At 35.3% G+C, this 21,517-nt stretch overlaps 1 protein-coding gene across 5 annotated transcripts in view; it reads right to left on the reverse strand.

Annotated features, from left to right (window-relative positions):
• Positions 1–21,517, reverse strand: part of ATP9A (ATPase phospholipid transporting 9A (putative)) — a 220,876-nt gene that overhangs the window by 53,507 nt on the left and 145,852 nt on the right. For all 5 annotated transcript variants that reach the window (XM_074210265.1, XM_074210262.1, XM_074210263.1 and 2 more), the window contains one exon: positions 7,131–7,343. In XM_074210265.1, the coding sequence (XP_074066366.1) occupies positions 7,131–7,343 (213 nt within the window). The remainder of the gene's footprint in view (positions 1–7,130; positions 7,344–21,517) is intronic.

Raw genomic sequence — 21,517 nt, forward strand, 5'->3', positions numbered from 1 at the left:
CTTCCATCATCCCAAAGCTGGTGGCAAAAAAAAAAAAACCTAGGATCTCTGACTTTTGTTCTCCACATTTTGTTGGTTTGTTTTTTTTCTCTCATTATGCTAACTCTTGGGGGGGGGGGGAAGAAATGACAGTGTAATTTGTTTTTCCTCTTTTTCCTACTAGTCTGGTTCATGCCATGAAGGCTCAAACAGCAAACCACTGAAATGGCAGAAGTTTCTCCAGAACATAAGCATCAAATAAATGGCCTGTGGGTTGCATATGTTCCTATAGTCCATAATATTCTCAAGTGTGGCCCAAACTAAATTAAAATGGAGTTCTCTGCTCTGATTTTAATGGTTGATGTATGAATAAAAAAAAATATCATTTCAACATGTGTGGTTTTCTAAGCCAATCTGTGATCCTTATATATGATTTAATGGTTCTCATTTCTATTTGAGCTCAATACCACTGCTGTAGAAAATTCTTAGCCATCATATATAATAGGACTGATATCCCATTCAGTCTAGCACTACTAGATTAGATCATTTCTGAGGTTCTTTCACATTCCAAGATCCTGTAAGTCAATAGAAATCCCTTCCTTTTCAGACTTCTCAGAACATTTTGCTTGTATTTTTGCTGCTTACTTACACTCTATTTTATACTATAATCATTGTCTTAGTTCCTCAACTCAATTAAATTTCTTAAAGTAAAAATCATCTTTGAACACAATCATAAGCTTTAGCATGTAGTAGGTACTTAGTCGGCATATACATTTACTCAATTTAATTTCCTTATCTAGACCCTCAGGCCTCCAATTGACTTCCAAAGATTTTAGTTTATTCTGTCCTAGATTGGGGGAATGGTATTAAAGTTGCAACCAAGTATGGAATCTGATTCTTAAATTGAATAAAGCACAAACCAAATTAATTCTGGAAAATTCATGGAGAAAGGGCCACCTTGATGTCTTGTTCCCATTTTGAATTTGTTTTAATGGTGAAATAGGATAAGTAGAACAAAGATTTTTACTTTCTTTTAAAAAAACACCTAAATCAGAGAAATCTGAGTCAAAGATTTCTAAAGAAATGGCTTTTATTTTATACTACAGGCAGCAGTAAACCAATGATGACAGTTTTTAATTATTTCTCCTTTATATTTGGAGATGTGTGTTTAGGATCCAGGCCAGAACACATTAAATATTTCACCCATTGACAAGAATCCAAGGTTATTTAGTCACTGAAAGAGCATTTATGATATAATGCAAGAACTAATTTTTTAATGTCGAAGAATTCATATTACTTCCTCAAAATTAAACATTTTAGAAAGCTTAATGCTTTACACAAAGTAGGCACTCCATAAATGTTTACTGGATTGAATTAAAATTATAATAGGCCCCTAACTATTCTGTTCTAGACAGTAAGCTTTTTCAGTTTCAATATCACACACATAAGTCTTTTAAATTTTTAATTAAGAGCCATACCACAAAGAGGTAAAATGTATATGGTACTATGAAGAATGGACACTTTGATTCAATTATAACTGTGTAAATTCCAAATCTTCTAAGTAGCCCGGTGGTTCTCAGAGAATAATTTACCATGGGTAGGCTATAACCTGGTTTCTTGTAAGGAAAAGCTATATATTTTAGTCTTGGTTGTGAACTATTAATTTACCTATGATATTTAACACTCTAACCAATCCTAATCTAAGTCAGCACCTTAGAAAGTGGTCAGCACTTTAGAACTTTCATCAGCAAGTCATAGATTTTTTTTTTTAAATCTGATTTAAAAAAAGGACTGAGAGGGTGGCTGGGTGGTGCAGTGGATAGAGCACCGGCCCTGGAGTCAACAGTACCTGAGTTCAAATCCAGCCTCAGACACTTAATAATTACCTAGTTGTGTGGTCATGGGCAAGCCACTTAACCCCACTGCCTTGCAAAAAAAGGACTGGGTGCAGTTCCATTAGCAAATTTCTACATTTTCCTATGTATGTACCTAATCTATAAAATGAGTGTTAATCTAAATATTAGGAGCGGCTAGGTGGCACAGTAGAGAAAGCACCAGCCCTGGAGTCAGGAGTACCTGGGTTCAAATGCGGTCTCAGACACTTAATAATTACCTAGCCATGTGGCCTTGGGCAAGCCACTTAACCCCATTTCCCAGTTCTAACATTTTGGGGTCACATGAACCATAGTACTTTGTCTGCAGAGTTTTTGTGGTCACAGTAAAAGTAGAATATAAAGGGAAGCACTCATCACTGAACACTAGATCAAACACAATCTAATAGTTTGAAGTGATTATGAGTTGCTACATGAGAGTACATGGAGAGACTGAAGTGCAACTGATCCCACACAAATCTACATCTATCATAGGCACTCTTGCTTCTACATTTCATGGGGAGATTCCCTTTGGCTCCTTTTCTCAAATTACCAAAAGTATTTCAAAAGCATCAATTAAAGGCACTTCAAGAGATTTCATTTCATTTACACCAAATTTCATCATTCTTTGCTGTTAATCCTTTCTAAAAATTACTATGCCTTAATTTCTTAGGCATTGAAACAATAACATTAATCAATTCATCACCTTTCACCAACATCCCTGCCACAATATATTTCGTCCCACAAACCCCACCCCATCTTAGAAACTGTGGAATGCTGTCCGGGTTAAAGAGTATTTGCTCAAGGATCTCAGGAACACTTATCTCTGATCAGATTATATCTACTTAATTTCCCCCTGTTAGTTACTGTATGACTGCCAGTGAAGGATCAGTACCCCTAAGGCTGTAATGGATATCTGAATAAAGATACTTCAAGGGTCCTTCAGCAGAATGTGGACAGGAAACAAATTTAGGAAATCCTGCTTTCTGTTACAGGAAATGAAGCTGTGCCAACTGGTAGAAATTACTCTTACAGCTTTGGAGTAAAATGAATACAAGTTTCTGCATGCATTTCATAAACTGACCTTGCCTAGAATATTTTATTGATATAGAATTTCAAAGGGAGTATTTTCAACCCTAGTAAAATTTTCACTTAGTCCAGGAGGAATTCAGAAACAGTAAAGCTTTCTGAAGGATTCTAATTAAGCTGAAATGAAGAAACAGGACTGAATGATCACTAAGGTTTAATGGTTAAAAAATATTGCATCATGAATGCCTTCAAAGATTGCTTTAGTTCAATATATTCAGCCAAGAATATTTATTTTGCTGAAGTCATTCAGAATTCACAATTATATGAAAAAAGAGAAAATGAAAATTTTCCCTTAATGAAAAAGTATTTCAACTCTCCAAATGACTGACATTAATGTACAACTTTGCACTAAGTCCTAAGAAGAAAACGATATAATTACAACTAGATTGCACTTTAAAGTTTCCAAAGCACTTTACTCACAATCACTGTACACTTGTACATAGAGCAAGTAATATTATCTCTACTTCACAGATGAAGAAACCGATACCCAGAAAAGGGAGGTGTCTTAGGAATCCTGAATATGTATAATAGGCAAAAGGACTAAACTCCCAGGGTTACTTATCCCTGGCCAATACAACTGAACAAGCAACAGAACCAGGACTTGAAACTAACTCTAAGTCTAGTGCTTGCTACAGCACCATGTAATATATAAGCCTCTCAAATTCCAGGCGGATACCCAGAAATATGGGAGGGACTATTAAAAAGCCCAAGAAAATTTAATGCATTATCCAATTTTTCAAACAATATTAGGAAACAATTAAAGGTGATGACATAACCAATATTTAGAAATCATACAGATCCCAATCTGTCAAGTAATAGGAGCAAATCAATCACGAAGCATTTATTAAGTTCCTGCTTTAGGTCAAGGCCTTGGCTAATCACTGGGGATACAAAGAATGAAGCAATCCCTCCTCTCAAGGAGTTTACACTCTAGCAAAGTATACACACACAGACACACACACACACACACACACACGCACACACACACACGTATGTATGTGTTTATATGTTTATAGGGGCAACTGATGGTCCAGTATATGTGTGTGTGTATATATATATATATATATATATATATATATATATCACTGGTTTTGGAATCAGGAAGACTCATATTCCAGACTTCAAACCCAACCTTGGACACTTACTAGTTCTGTGATGCTGGGCAAGACACAGAACTTTGTTTGCCTAAGTATCCTCACCTGTAAAAGACACTAAAGAAGAAAATGACAAACCACTCCAGTATCTTTGCCAGAAAACCCCAAATGGAGTCACCAAGAATTGAACATGACTGAGTAACAACTATATATATACATATATGTATATATATGTATATATTACATATATATACACATTACATATTCTTTCCCTCTGAATTATCCTTTAGTAGGAAAAATAAAATAATAGCTAGCATTTCTATAGCACCTACTATCAGGTTTTATGATAGTATTTTATACTCATAACTCATTTGTTCCTCACAATAACCTTGGGAAGTAGAGGTTTTAATGTCACCACTCTGCAGTTGAGAAAACTAAGGCTAAGAGAGTTTAAGTGACTTGCTTAACATCATACAACTAGTAAATATCTGAGGAGTGCATTTGATTTGTATTTGAACTTAGGTCCTCCTGATCCTAGGAGGTTCATAGCTCTACCCATTGTTCAACCTAGCAAAGTCATCATTAAGTCCTTTACTTAAGGCCCAGAAAGGTTAAGTGATTTGCCTTTAGGTCAGAAAGTAGTAAGCAGCAGAGTTGGAATTTGACTTCAAATCTGATGTTCTATTATACCAGATTTGCATTCTCTTTGAAAAAAGAAGTTATCCCAAGCACAGTATCAAAGTAAAAGAGATCTCAGAGAGCCAAGAATAAGTCACAAAATAAATCCATTACCTCAAAATATTTGTGACATTTGGTTTAGAATTTTTGTGCTGGTAGTGGTGATGGGTTCTTTTAAGAAAGTCACACAAAGACTGCAAGGGAGAAAATGTGAATTTCTGTATACTTCCAAACTTAAAAGTTGTATATGGGACCACAAAGAAATCTTCAATATCTGAAAAATTTTGTCCAAATTATATTGTCATAAGTTAAAGGAGTCTGATAGTTATGCAACTGCTAGGAATTTGTCACATTGCAAACATAGTTTTAAGCAATCACTGATGACATGAAATTCCAGTATTCAAAATTTTCATTCAAGGGAAGTCAAAGAAAAATTAAAGAGAGAACAAGAGGGGCAAAGGACATGTGTAAGTTTTGCTTAAGTTTCATTTCCTGTCTCAAATGTACACAGTATGGTATACTTGGGTCTTTCCCCCCCACAAGATTTTAAGCTCCATGATACAGTGGGAACAGCTCAGTTCCCCTCTGCCAATGTCCAGCATATGGCTCTGTAGACAAAAATAACTTTGATGTTTGATATAAAATGAATGTTTGATGATCGATTGATCTATGGCAAGAATTCTCAATCTCTTTTCATGGACATCTTTGGCAGTCTGAACTCTATGGACTCCTCAAAATGTTAGTGTGAAAAATAAAATACATACAATTACAAGAAAAGAAATAGTAATCAAAATATTTTTAAAAAATAAATATATTTTAGGTTAAAAAGTCCTTTACTTAAGGGATCTGAGAATATCATAAGTTAATTGTGAGGTTAAAATAAACACATCAAAGCAACTCTTTAAAGCAGGAAGATAAAATATCTAGAGCCAAAAGGGATCCTAAAAAAAAAAAGAAACTTTTCCTTCTCCTCTTCACTTTTCAAATGAGGAAACTTCACTTTTCAAATGAGGAAACTAAGACCCAGTGAAGTTAAGTGACTTGCCTTTAGGTCAGAAAGTAGTAAGTAGCAGAGCTGAAATTTGAATTCAAATCTGATGTTCTATTATATCAGATCTGAATTCCCTTCAAAAAAGGAGAAGAAAATAAAAAAAAAAAGGAGAAGAAACTATCCCAAGCACAGGTATCATATATAGATATTTTGCTTAATAGGTTATTCTCCCACCATATAAATCTCATAGTAGTACTCATTGCTCATCAAAATCACTATTCATTCAGATAGTCTATCTTGCTTAAAATACAAGTTTAATTTCTAAACAGTTTACCCTTAGCTTCTGTTATAAAATTGATATCTTGATACAAGGAAAATGATCTCTGTAGCTGACCACAATGCTATCACTTTTAAAGCAGAGAAACTTAAAGGTTTATCTATTTTAAAATGGAAATATAGTAATGAGCTTAATGTTTCAATTCAGTCTCAAGTTTGAGATAATCCCCTAGGAGGGCAGAGCAGGAATTTGGAGAGTGTGGTCCAGCATCATAGCAATATCACTGAACTTGGATTCTGAAAACCTGGATCTGGAACCTTGGCTATGAGAAGTTGTGAGCCAATGGTCAGATGGCTATCATTTTCTGGTCCCCTTTCTCTTGGTTCTCTCTCTGTAAAATGGGTATAATATTATTTGTATACTCTACCTCACCACTTTTATTAAGGTGCTCTGTAAACTGTGTAGGACTACATACATATAAATATGTTCTTTATAATTATAATATAACTAATGATTATATAGTGATCAGTTCTAATTCCCATATAATTAGGAGAACAAATAATTGATTTCTGTGAATATATCACAAGCCAGCATGACAGAGGATATAAAAACACTTTCCTGCTGAGTGAGCAACCTCTACATGGAAGGAATGGGCATTCTTAGCTATATGAGAAACTGGAAGGAAAACTAATTAGGAGCTCATTATAAACAAACATAAAATAGGCAACTCTATTTCCAGGGTCTACACTCACTATGAAGGGAGACAAATGAGTTCGTTTGGTTTTAGTAATAGAATATGCTTTAACATGAAAGGATTTCTTAAAGGTATGTGGCTTTTAAATTGGACCACATGCCTTTTAAACACTGGCCATTCCCGCTGCTAATCAAGACCTCTTATTTTTTCCTAATTCCATACTTATCTTAAGGCAAAAACTTCTTACTTAAAGTCCAGCTAATTCTCTCATTTATTTCTAAGTATGTTTATCCCAAAACACTGCATCCAGTCATTTGTCTTCATTCTATTTCATTAGCAATTATCTACTCTGATTCCTAGTTTCCTGATAACTCCTTGGGAAATTGCCAATTTCAAGCTTGTAAAAACGTGCAAGGAATGGCCCATGTCCCAAATCTTAGCTGACTTGAGGCTTTACCTCATCTGGGCTGGATGCCTGATACACCCGGCACGCGTCCTCATAATGCTTCTCTGCTTCTGCCTGATCCGTCACCCCATTAGACTCATAGACCGGTGTAACATTGTGGCAGAGGGCAATTGCTTTCACAGCTTCATGAACACGGCTACTCATGGTTTTCCGGACTTTGGTGGTGAGTGTAGGGCCCTTTAAAGTGGGTGGGTCTTGAGATTGCTGGAGAGAAAAGAAAGCAAAAAAAAAAAAAAAAAGATCAAAAAAAATCAAAAAATCCCAGCTAGAGTTCAATCCCCTTCTCAAGTTCCCCTAAAGATATATATCATGCATATATCTTCTGTGATGCTCTAGGAAACATTTTTCTAAAAAAGTTCTGATTGCATTTAAATGTCTTTCAAAGGTGAAGTATACATACTTGACAACTGAACTGACCCTATTTCTAGGTAATCAGTGATTTAATATTTAACTCAGACACACAGTAGAGGAAATAATGAAATAATAACAAAAACTGAACATACAAATACTGGTCTTCAAATCTCTAACTCACTTTTGGGGGCCAAAGGATGAACTACAGCAAATCTACTTTTCCCACAATTAACAGTAGTTAGTTTGAGCCTAGTAGCCCAAAAATACATAAAAGTCTTTAGATTTTATGTTCCATTTAAAAAGCCATTTCCTTCAAATGAAGACAACTGATCAGGTATTTGAGAATGAATAGAGATTTAGATATAGGAACATATGGTTACCCCAAAATAGAAAACAGATGGGTTTCCTGGAATTAGAAAATAACTTTCATTTCATTTTTAATACTATTTTTAGTAGCAGCGTCAGACTTTTCAGGTAATTAGACAATTACTAAATTATACTGGTCACTGAGGGGACAAACAGTGCTCTGGCTTCCTGCTCGGTTAACCTCTGGTGTCAAGAGGACAAAAGTTTCGCTTCCAGGTCAAAGGGCATTGCATGGTAACAATAATTAGAGTAATGAATCAGAACTATAGTTTAAATGAATCATCATTTACCAAGTGCTTTTAATTACAAAGAATTTAACACTGAGATTATTAAAAGGACCAAAAATTTACAGAAAAATTATGATTGTCACAATGAAAAAATATATAATGAGCAATTTGGGCAAGTTCAATCATTTAAACAGGAAAACATGTATCCAAATACATCACTCAGCACCTGGATTGACCCACATTAATAATAGTCAGTAGAACCAATTATCACAACAGTTGATAGAACAAATACTTTGGTTTGTAATGTGAATACTTAATGTAACAAAAGATTTGGTCATATAAAAGTTCATGATTTCATAAATAAAATAATGTACTACATAAGGAAGTCACATGTGGTTATCTACCATTCACATCACAAATGAATAAAATCACACATGAATTGGTTTCCTAATCACACTGAATACCCACCAAAATGAACTAACAACTAAGCCAAGTAAGATGACCAGAAATTTCATGAAGATACATACTACAGTAGTCTGGCGGACCACTGAGTCCTTTCAATACCTTTGGCAACTGAAGTAATAGTCTTGAGTTTCTGTTTCATCATTCATATAATAAGTTGACCAATATCTGTTCTCTTACAGAGGATTAGTATGATGATAAAACAAGAATTCTCAAGTACTCTCAAAGTATACAACACACATGAATATGCCTCTTAAAACAGTAATAATAAAAATGTTGCTGCCTTACATCCAATTGCAATCAATTTAAGAAGGAACACTCTAATCTCTCTGGCAGGCTCCGTGGAAGAATTTCAAATCTTACAGTGTTTATCTCTATACCCTCTCCCCAGGGCCTTTAACCTAGACACATTTCTTCTTACTTAAAAAAATGCCAGTGGAAAACAAAAACAGATGTAGTAGCCAAGGAGGCAGGTTACTACACATTTTGCCCTGGGGGAAAACATTAGTCCCTCACATAGGGAAAATAAAAAGGCTTCATGTGAGGTCAGAAGAGATTTCATAACCAAACACAAATAGATGTGTGGGACATTCAGATCTCTATAGAGAGTAATTCTACAGGGTCACAGCTCACAAAAAGGAAATCAAGAGCCAATGAAAAGGCACCTCCTGCTCCTCATTAATCAAGCACTTCAAATACTTTTACAGATGCTAATTCCAGGCTGTTTCAAGAGAAATATTTTTTAAATTAAATTTCAAGTCAGAATGTGTAATTGTTTTTTATTCTGATAATAGATACTGCATGTTATGTATATTAAACAAAATTTATATAAACTGTAAATAAATGATGAATGTTAATACAAACCATTAAAGAAAAGGAAATTCAAAAATTCAAATATTCTGGTTTCCTACAGTAATTTTCATAATTAATTTTTAATTAATTCATCCAAATCTTCAAGATATTTTAAAGTATCAGAGGAAAACAGAGAAGATTAAATAATTTATATTTTCAAGTAAAGAAACTGACACATAAAATTATTAGTAAGACTCCATTCACTTTCTGACATGGAAGAAGTCTTCAGCAAAATTTGAGAGATTTCCAAGAATAACATGGCTTTTCATCTGATCTACTTACTTAAATACTTCTTTACCTGGCAAAAAGAGGAAGCTATATGATATCTAGCATTTATACAGTACTTTAAGATTTGAAAAGCACAACAATCTTATGTGTTAATATAATTATTCTCATTTTACAGATGAGGAAACTGAGGTTCAGAGAGGCTAAATAATTTGTCCAAATTCATACAGCAAATAAGTATCTAAAGCAGGATTCAAACTTAGTTCCTTAGGACTTTAATCTGACTCTCTAGACACTATGTCATCCAGAGGCCACTATTCTTCTAAAATATTCCTGTCTATGACAGTCTAGATTAAGTTTTTAAAAGTTAATGATTCTACAACAGTGGCAAAATTGAGACTCAGTTACATTACTTGAACATATACATGGGTACTATGTTTAGAGACAAGCAGAGTGGCACAGTTGATAAAGTACTGCACTAGGAGTCTAAGAACAGCTGGCACTTTCTTTGCAATCCTGGAAAAGTCACTTAGCTTTTCTGTTGGACTTCAGTTTCTTCTTCTGTAAAATGAGAGTAATGATATTTTACTACTTTATAAGACTATTGTGAGGTTAAAAGGAAATAACACGTTTAAAGTATTTAGCAAACCTTTAAGACACTTGAAAGTCTCTGAACATATTGAAAATCTAACTTTATACAAAGATGGGATAGATAACATGGTATAATAGATAAATATCTGATCTCAGAGTCAGGAAGATCTGAGTTCAAGTCTCACCTGAGACTTGTGACCTTAGGCAAGTCACTTGCTCTAGGCAAATTCTCTTCATTCTTTAAGTTGCAAAAAAGGGAATAAGTTACATGGGAAAGGGAATTTCTTCCCAGATCCTATCTTAAAGAAATGATAGTCAAGTCTCTTTCCCTACTGGGAAATAAATTACTCATATTGCAAAAGCATTTATTAAAAATAGAACTACTCTAAAGACAGTAAATTCCCCTATGGAATGACTTAATTTCAAAAATAATTTACCAGCTTCTATATCTATCTTAGGCAGCAAGGGGGTACAGCAGATAAAGTGCTGAGCCTACAATCAGAAAGACCTGACCTCAAATTCAACTTCAGATACCTACTAGCCAGGTGACTCTAGACAAATCACTTAACCTTGTTTGCCTCAGTTTCCTCACATATAAAATGAGATGGAGAAGAAAATGGCAAATCACTGCTGTATCTTTGCCAAGAAAAAACCCAAATGGGGCAGCTAGGTGGTACAGTGGATAGAGAGCTGGAGTCAGAAGTACCTGAGTTCAAATCTGACCTCAGACACTTAATAATTACCTAGCTCTGTGGCCTTGAGCAAGCCACTTAACCCCATTGCCTAGAAAAAACTAAAAAAACAAAAAAGAAAACCCCAAATGGGTTCACAAAGATTCAGAAAGGACTGAAATGACTCAACAACTTCTAGGTCAGAATTTGGAATTATGCCCAAAGGGCAATAAAAATGTGCACACCCTTTTAACCAGCAATAGCACTACTGGGTCTATACCCTGAAGAGATCATGAAAAAGGGGTAAAAATATCAATAGTACAAAAATATTCATATCAACTCTGTTTGTAGTGGCAAAGAATTGGAAAGTGAGTGAATGTCCACCAATTGGGTAATAGCTGAACAAATTAAGGTATATGTACATTATGGAACATTATTGCTTTCTTAGAAATCAGGAGCGATGGGAATTCAGAGAAGACTGGAGGGTTTTGTATGAACTGATGCTGAGTGAGATGAGCAGAGACAGAGGAACGTTGTGGACCATAACAGCAACATGGAGTTGATGGACTTGCTCATTTCATTAGTGCAACAATCAAGGAGTTTGGGGGTATTATCTGCAATGGAGAATACCATCTGTATCCAAAGAAATAATAGTAGAGTTTAAACAAACACCTAAGACTATTACCTTTAATTTATTTTTTAAAAAAAGTTATTTTATTATGTAATTTTGCTATCATATTTATTTTTTCCTTTAGGATATGATTTTTCTCTCAACACATTCAATTTTGATCAATGTATAGCATGGAAACAATGTAAAAACTATGAGACTACCTTCTGTGGGGGGTGGGGGGGAGAGAAGTGAGATTAGGGGAAAAATTATAAAAATTCAATAAAAAATTTAAAAAACAACCACAACTTCTAGCTCAATACTCCTTAGCCAGAACAATGTTTGATACAGCATAGGTGTTTAATGATCATTGACTTGACTTCTAGGTAAATGTATACTGAAGGCAGGAAGTGCTTCTTTCTTTGTCTTTGTATCATTAAACCCAGTCCAATGTTTTTACATAGAATAAGTATTAATAAGTTCTTGTTGAGCTGACATACAGCTAAGAAATACAACTATTACACAAATTACAGTATACAGTATACTTATTGACTAATTATTGATTAATGTCATTGTTTCCCTTAAAATACAAGTTTCAATAATAAATCTATTATCAGGTGCAACTAATTCCACAGAAAGAATGCAAAATATTATATATGGATAATGACGTAAATAATCTCTAAATCATGTAACAACAAAGTTTGGTTAAATTTAAGGGGCAGCTAGGTGGCATAGTGGATAAAGCACTGGCCTTAGAGTCAGGAGTACCTGGGTTCAAATCCAGTCTGAGACACTTAATAATTACCTAGCTGTGTGGCCTTGGGCAAGCCACTTAACCCCATTTGCCTTGCAAAAACCTAAAAAAGAAAATTTAGTGGCTTTATCATAGGAAAATTTTGGTCAAGATATATTAGTTTGGGGCTTGTTCTGTTTAACTAGTGATAGATATGTGGTAGAAATGATATTCCAAGGAATTTGGGTCATCATTTGGTGAGCTAGGCAGTGCAATAAATCTCCAAATGAATGAAGCCAAAGATCCATGGTGGTTGAAAAGAACATTTAGGGAATTTTGCCTCTTATACCCATCTGTGGTACAGAAAGGGACAAACAGAAGAAAACGAAGCTACCACTGAGATCAACAATGCTTCCAAGTGATACAGGAAAACTCTTCTGTATCTGAATTTCGGTGAAAGAAACAAATATAATCTACCTACATCTCTGTCTTTATCTGTAAAATCAAGAGATTCAACTATATACCTCTAAGGCCCTTTGCACCTCTAACATTCCATGTTCTATATTCCAAGGTCTTCTCACTTTCAACATTCTAAATGTTATATCCCAAAATACCTTGCAGCAATTACATTCTATGGCTTATGAAGAGAAAAAATAAAAAAGGCAAGAAATGACCAAATAAAACCTTAGTTGCCATAAAGTGGTATCTATGACAATTATTCACCCCACAAAGTATAGTTAATGATGACTAAATTAAGTTGATCTTCTTCATCTCCCACCTCCAAAATAGTTTCTATAATATTATAAGGAACAAGTATATGATTAGACTAGTGATTTCATTGGAATGGGGAAGTCATGGATGAATAAAGTCTACTTACTTTGTCAGTATCTTTTTGATAACTTAATTTATATTTGACACTGTCTTAAAAAGTTACCTAAGGCACTAAGCAATTGAATTACTCACCCAGGGTCACATATCCAGTTATTTCAGAGGTTGTACCTGAACCCAGGTTTTCTTCATTCCAAAAGCTAGCTCTTAATTCACTATGACAGCGGCCTCACAATATTATTGAGAGTACTAAATTGTGAGATAGATAATTGGGCTTCAAAAACAACATTAAGAGTTTTTAAAGTAGGCTAAAGTAAACATGCTGCATTTTCCTAGTAAGAATGTGTGCCTCTCCTTTCTCTCTTCTGTCTGAATCATAGCAAGTTAAACCAATGGAGCCCAAAACAAAGAATCCTATAAAACAATGTCAAAGCAGAAGACCTTATAATCCTCACTTTAGAGATAAAAAACTGACACCCAGAGGAAAGTCATTCTCATTTATTTCTTTCAAAGTTCCTTCAGGACAGATCTATTTCATTTTTCTCTGTCCCCAACTTCTTAGTTAGGCAATTAATAAGCCTTCTACATTAATAAGTGCCTACTATATACCAAACTTTGTGCTAAGTACTGTGGATACAAAAAAGAAGCTTACAATCTTGGAAAGATAATAAGCAAACAAATATGTACAAATTAGGTATAAATAGGATAAAAGAAAGCAATAATAAACAAAGGAAAAGTAATACAATTAAAAGGGATTTGGAAAGGGTTTCTAAAGAAAATGGAATTTTTCTTACAATTTGAAGGAAACCAAAGAAGCCAGATGGTAGAGATGAGAAGAGAGAATATTCCAAGCATGAGGAATAGCCAGAAGAAAATGCCTAGTTCCAAGACATGAAGTATCTTAATCTTAAAGTGGAGCAGCTAGGAGGTCAGTATTACTGAATCAAAGAATACATATGGGGAAGTAAAATGTAAGAAAGCTGGAAAGCTAAGGAACTAGATTAACAAGAAGAGCTTTGAATGTCAAACAAAGAATTTTGTATTTGATCTTGGAGGGGATAGGGAATTTTTTAAGTAGAAGAGATGACATGGTCTTACCCATACTTTAGAATAATCACTTTGGGAGCTGAATGAAGGATGGTTTGGGGAAAGTAGAGAGTTGAAACAGGCACCCTCCAGAAAGCTATTTCAGTAATCTAAGCATGGGATGATGAGGGCCTGTACCAAGGTGGTAAATACCAAGAGCAGAGAAGGAAGCAAATCTGAAAGATGTTACAAAGGAGAAATTGACAGACTTTGGCAAAAGACTGCACATAGGAGAAAAAAATAAAGAACTAAAGAGATCACCTAGGTTGCATACCTGGAGAACCGGGGTGGGAGGTTAAAGGGAAAAATTATTTTAATTTAAGACATGTTGGGGCGGCTAGGTGGCGCAGTGGATAAAGCACTGGCCCTGGAGTCAGGAGTACCTGGGTTCAAATCTGATCTCAAACACTTAATAATTACCTAGCTATGTGGCCTTGGTCAAGCCACTTAACCCCATTTGCCTTGCAAAAAACTAAAAAAAAAAAATTTAAGAATTTAAGATGTTTCCTGGACACCTAATTTGAGATGTCTGAAAGGAATTGGAGAAGTGAGACTGGAAATCAGCAGAGGATTAAGTTCAAGATACATAGATCTAAGAATCATCAGTACAGAAATGATAATTAAATCCATAGTGGCTGATAAGTGAAATAATATGAAGGGAGAAGAGAAGAAGGCACAAGATCAAATTTTGTGGAAAACTATGGTTAGAGGATATGATATGAATGAGAATCCAGCAAAGAAGATGGAGAAGGTTAGCAGTCTGATAGGTAGAGTGTAGTTTCACAAAATCTTATACAGTATGATTATCAGAGGGGGAAAGGTCATCAACAGCATGAAAAGTCAGTAAAGAGATCAAGAGGAATGAGAAGTGAGAGAGGATGTTGGATTTTCCAAGTAAGTAATCAATGGTATCTTTGAAGAAAACAGTTTTGGTACAATCATGATAATGAAAGCCAGATTGTTGGGAGTAAAAATGAGTAGAGAGAAAGCAGAGGTACCTATTATAGACAGTCTTCTGAAGTTTATCCACAAAGAACAGAAGAAATATAATGGAGATGAAAGGATTAAGTGAGGGTATTTTTAGGATGGGGTAGACATGAACATATTTGTAGTGAAGGAGTAGTAGAGAATGAGAGAATGAGGGATGACAAAAAGCAAAATCTATTGGAGACAGGATGGAATGGGATTGGTTGTGCAAGTAGAAGGATTTATCTTAGTAAGAAATAAAGTTATCTCTGCATGTAAGATAAGGGTGAAGGAGAAACTAGTTGCAGAAAGCATCTTATGGAAGAGAAGAGAGAACTCATAGTGTATGACCTCAATTTTTTCTGTAAAATATGGGGCAAAATTCTTAGTTGAGAGGGTGAGGGAAAGAAAAACCATAGGAGATTTGAGGAGGGGATGAAAAGATTTGTAAGAGCAATTGGAGAATGGAAAAGGAAGTTAATAAGGGAATTATGGGAGCTATGAGGACCCTAAGTTAAGAGTATATAAAAAAAAATTTGTAGTAATCCCAAGCAAAATGGTTTCAAGATCAGAGTGATCCAAGGTTAAGACTTCGCAAGCTGCAATCATTAATATGATAAGGAAAATAAGGATTCAAGAAAAGTTGTACTTCTACACTTGTAACAAGTAGAGTTGAACTCATCCATCAAGGGGTCAAGATGGGGAAAAAAAGAGGAAAAAGCATTGATGACCCAAGAGGACTGAAGAATTGAGGAATTATAGGTCACAGTGTGGAAGAAGAGTAGAATTTGGTAAAGGAAGACAGAGGAAAAGGTGGAATGCCAATAAATTGCAAAAAGTTAAGATTTTGGAATTCTTAAACAGGGAGGTGGTCCATTGAGGATATGACCATCTTTATGTCTGGCTGAAGTGCAGTGGAAAAATAGTTCATGAGAAATCAGCAGGTTGAGGAACTAAATGAAGGAGATGGAAAGAGAAAGAGAGAGAGATGTAGTCTTTTAGCAAGAGGGCAGCAATTAAGGAGGAGATCCAGGTATTGAACTCAATGAAGAAGGAAGAAGGAAGAGTAGTGAACTGAAGGTCTGTAGTCAATTACCTCAATTGCCAGGATTTTGATTAGTTGGTATATATGAATTGTATGAACTTCAAAAGTGGATAAGTTATTGAATAATGCAGGCAAGAGGACCAGAAAGTGGCAATGAGGAGGAAGAAATATTCCAACTCCCCCATCTCAATTGGTAAGCTGAGGGGAATGAATTATTATAAAGCCAAAATTAGAAAGGGAGACTAAGAAGATCCCCCCTGTCATCAGGGGAGGAAAACCAAATCTCAGTTATTACAATATGGGAGAGAAAAAGATTTAAGATGAGGGCAAAGGGGCAGCTAGGTGGCGTAGTGGATAAAACACCAGCCCTGGAGTCAGGAGTATCTGGGTTCAAATCTGGTCTCAGACACTTAATAATTACCTAGCTGTGTGGCCTTGGGCAAGCCACTTAACCCCATTTGCCTTGCAAAAACCTAAAAAAAAAAAAAAGATGAGGGCAAGTGTGTTGCCTATACAAGAAACATTCCAGGGAGCACAGTAGAAGGGATGGGAAGCATTTGGTTGCAACTTTAGGGTGAGTGTTGTGAGAGATAGGAATAAGGAACAGGTTGGCAGGGGGTAATAAATGGGGTTTATATGAAGATATGCAGGGGTATAGAATCTCTAGAATGTATTAGGTGTGATCAAGAATGAGTAAGAAGTCAAAAGATCAAATGGAAGGCCTCATTTCACTTCTCATCTTCCCTCTGAAGGCTGGAGATGGTGCAGCAAATAGGCACAGTAAGAGAAGGAACACCCAAGGTCAGAAAGAAGGTCACTCCTTGTCTCATCTTAGGCTGCAGATCAAGCAAGCACAGTAGGAGATGGAAGTCTTTCTTATACAGAGGTGCAGGAGGAGATGGAAATCCCATTGGTATAGCTTGCATTGATCAACAGAAGACACTCTGATCCCTTGCTGTCTTTCCTCAGGGATTCATGCAACAGTGCCTATACTCTGGATATCCCCTATGCTTGGAAGATATTTCTCCTCAATACCATCCCCAACCTCTTTCTTCATGGAATCTTTAACTTTCTTTAAGATACAGCTACAACATAACTTTCTACATAAAAACTTTCCTGTTCTTCTCCTGGACTAGCGCTCTCCCTCCTTAACTATCTTGTATTTGCTTTGCACTTATGATATTTGTTAAAGCCAAGAGGTTTTACTTGTTTAAATAAGAGGAAACAGAATTTAACTATTCAGAGTACCCTTCCTATTCTGTGTATTCCACAGCTTTGGATTTTTAAAGAGGGGAACAGATTTAGCAATAGTCAAGAATGTTGCAACACTTTCTGTTTTCTATGTTTACATTCTTGAACTCAATAACTATGTTTTATATTTGCCTCATAAACATATTGTGATTGTATAAGAATTTGCTTGTTTTAGCAATACTAACTCCAATACTACTACAAAACAGAGTCAGCCTTGCTTTTCCTCTTCATCATAACAGCACTGTGTCCTTCCTACCTCACAGGGTGGTTGTAAGGATTAAATAAGAAATCAGATATGAAAAACTATAAAACACTACAAACGTAACAAAAGTAGGCATTCAATAAATGCTTCTTAATTGACTTCACTAAAATTTATATATATATATATATATATATGTAAAAGTGTAAATGTATAGAGGGAAATAAGAAAGTATAAAAATTCAAAACACTCAAGTGTTGGATACAGTTAGACTTATCATTCATCTCCCATTAACTTTTTTTCCCCCATTAACTTTTTTTTAAGGTTTTTGCAAGGCAATGGGGTTAAGTGGCTTGCCTAAGGCCACACGACTAGGTAATTATTAAGTGTCTGAGACCGGATTTGAACCCAGGTACTCCTGACTCCAGGGCCAGTGCTTTATCCACTGAGCCACCTAGCCACCCCCCCCCCATTAACTTTTAAAATTTTGGCTACTTTAGGTACATTTACCTTGAGAAAAGACAAATATTCAAATCATATACAGCTTTGTGATATACATAAAAACTCATAACAGATTGCAAAAATTTTTATGTCTTAATATTCACCATCTTTTCAGAGAGATTTAGGGAGATGAGGAGGGGAAGAATTATTCCTCATCAAAAAGCACAGTTACATCTTTGACAAAGTTTTAAAAGTCTCATCAAAAACCTATTACTCATACAACTGGACAGAAAGAAATGTACCATGCTTCCCTACCAGAACAATTTTGTACTGTTCCTTGCTGGCACATACAAGCCCAGCTGGAATTGTAACTCTTACTCTAGGATCTTTTTCTGCTACAGACCTGGATGGTATCAGTCAATTTTTCAGGCTTGCCAAATTTTTTTTTTTAATTACTAGGAGCCAGAGAAGAGGAGAAGGAATGTACTTTCCTGAGCAACAGAATTTATAGTGAAGTCTTGGGCTTAAATCCTACTTTAGATATCAACAACCAGGGCAGATCTAGAATGACCATGATGTGAATGGAGAAAAGGAGACACTTGTAAGAAATATTTTGGAGGTACAATTGCTAAGACTTAGTAATTGACTTCTTATACTGGATGAATTAGAGATAAGAGTTAGGAATGACTTGCAAATCTCTATAACTGAAGTAAAGGAGATGTTCTTCAAAAAAATGAGAAAACAGACCTAGAAGTGGTATTGCTGGATCAAAGGGTATAGCAAGTTGTATATAATAAATAGATTTGCAGCTTCATGTAAAATAATCTTTTCTTTCCTACTCTGTTAGTTATAGATATGCTTGTTTTATTTAAGTTCAGAAGAAAATAAGTGAAATTCAAAAAATAAATATAAATCACCACTACCATCACCCCCAAAAAAAGAAACAGAAAAATAAAGGGAAGTCAGGAGGAGATGTGCATTTAGATAATGAAAATAATTTTAGATATATGGAACTTGAGATGCCTATTGGACATTTGGCAGCTAGATAATATGATGTCATTAGGTTCCTTTTCATGAGGGGTGGGGGGTGGGAGGTGACTCTATTACTTGTAGAAAATCTGCCTGAAATTTTCCAGGTTATACAGCATAAGGAGATTATCTATCAGGTATTCAAAGACACCTCCACTGTCCATCTCCATAAAGGTAAAGGGATTAGATTGGTCTGTGACAATCACAGGGATATTTCTCTCATCATCATTGTTGGTTAAGATTCTTGCCAGAGTACTCTTTTATAAGCTGGTACTTCACCTGGAAGACTGTCATCTCCCTGAGAGCCAATGTAGTTTCAGAAAGGTTTGACGAACAGTTAATAAAGTGTATATGACAAATCCAGGAAAAATGCTAGGAGCAGAACAAATGTCTGTACATTTGTAGATTTGACCAAGGCCTTTGGTACCATCAGTTGTGAGGATTTAAGGAAAATTATGTCAAAATTTGGTTGTGCAGAGAATTTCATCAGTATTGTATGTCAATTCATGAAAGCATGCTAGCCCGGCTTTTGGATAGTAGACAATGAACTTCTGATTTCTCAGTCACCAATGGAGTAAAACAAGGATGTGTCCTTTAATCATGTCATCAAATGTCTTCACTGAAGATGAACACAGCATCAAGGTCAGCTATTGTACTGATACTAAATTCTTCTATTTAAAAGGCTACAAACCAAGACCAAAGTGGAGGGAGTATTGGTGCATGATCTTCTGTTTGCAGATGACTGTGAACTCAATGTAACCTCTGAAGCTAAGATGCAACAAGTATGGAACAATTCTCAGCTGCTTGTGCTAATTTTAGTCTGACAAATACCAAAAAAACACAGTAGTTAACATCAGCCAGCGCCACATCATCCATTTGTGGAACCATCGGTTATGACAAAAGGAGAACTTTTAAACACTGTGGATAAGTTCACTTATCTTGGCAATATACTTTTGATGGAGGTACATATTGATAATAAAAATTGATATGCATTATCAGAGTTAGCTCAGTCCTGGGGGTGTCTCCAAAATAAAGTGTAGGAAAGAAAAGGAATCAGACTGACTACCAAACCAAAGAGGTATTAGACTCTACAGAGTCATTGCACTGACCTCATTGTTGTATACCTGTGAATCTGGACAGCTGATTAGTGCCATGCCAAGAAACTGTCCCTTCTATTTAAATTGTCTTAGGAAGACTATGAAGATCACCCAGCATGAAAAGATAACATAGACACTGAGGTCCTTTCTTGATAAAATGACAAGCATCCAAATTTTACAAAGTACAACTGTGATGGGCTGGCCATGTTTTTCAAATGTCAAATGTACACTTGCCAAAAAAGGCTACTTTATGGAGAATTCCCAAATGGTAAGCATTCATATGGGAGTCAGATATAGTAAATAAAAGAACACTCTCAAGTTCTCTCTTAAGAACTTTGAAACTGATTGTGCAGCATGGGAGATATAGGCATCGTCCAACATGGAGTGCCCTCATCAGAGAGAATGTTGTGCTCTACGAGCAAGGCAGAATTAAAGCAACTCAAAGAAAACATGAGATGTACAAGTTTAGAGAACTAACCCTAGGCATTCTTTGTGCCCAACCTTATGGCAGAACATTCCTAGATGTATTGGTCTCATCATCACAGTCAGATACATTCTAACTTGCTTCCAACACAGTGATGTCATTTTGGTCCTCTTCAATAACAGGACAAGAACCAACCAACCAGGATGATGGATAAAATGTTAGGTTCAGACTCAGGGAGATTAGATTTAAGCAAGTCTCTTTACAACTCTGAATTTTAGTCTCCTGATCTGTAAAACTGAAATGCTACCACCTGCTCTGACTACTTCACAGAGCTGTAGCAGGGACCAAATTAGATAATGCATTTGAAGATATTTTATGAGTTATAAATGCATAAGACAGCATTATTACCCAAAAAAGCATAGTATCCAAACTAACTGTTCTGAAATAAACATTGTTAGTATACTTCAACTGAAACATGAATAACCTTTGCCCAATGACTTTGTAACAATGTTTCATATAACTAAATCCTGTAACATTGTTTTGCCTAATATTCAGTTTTAAAAGAGCAAATTACTGATGTTAAAGGATGTTACTTTAACAATTTGAAATTCACTTCATGTTTCTGCACTATATAATAAGTATTTTTATATCTCTAAGCTACAACTTAGAAATGCTAGTTTTTCAGCTAAGTTTACAACTGACATTCAAGAAGCTAATTAGATATCAACAAGATGACATACAATGCTCTAGTGAAAAAGCGATCAGATGACTAAGGGATCCTTACAACTCTAAAGTTCAATGACTTCATTTATTTGGTAAATATATTTTAATACAAGCAACACTCTGACTTCAGAAAGGTAATAGTGAATAATGAATAGAGGATTCAACTTCGAATCAGGAAGACTTCGGTTTAAATCTTTCCTGTGA

The sequence above is a fragment of the Macrotis lagotis genome, chromosome 1 (genome assembly GCF_037893015.1).
Source record: "Macrotis lagotis isolate mMagLag1 chromosome 1, bilby.v1.9.chrom.fasta, whole genome shotgun sequence".
NCBI lineage: Eukaryota > Metazoa > Chordata > Mammalia > Peramelemorphia > Peramelidae > Macrotis > Macrotis lagotis.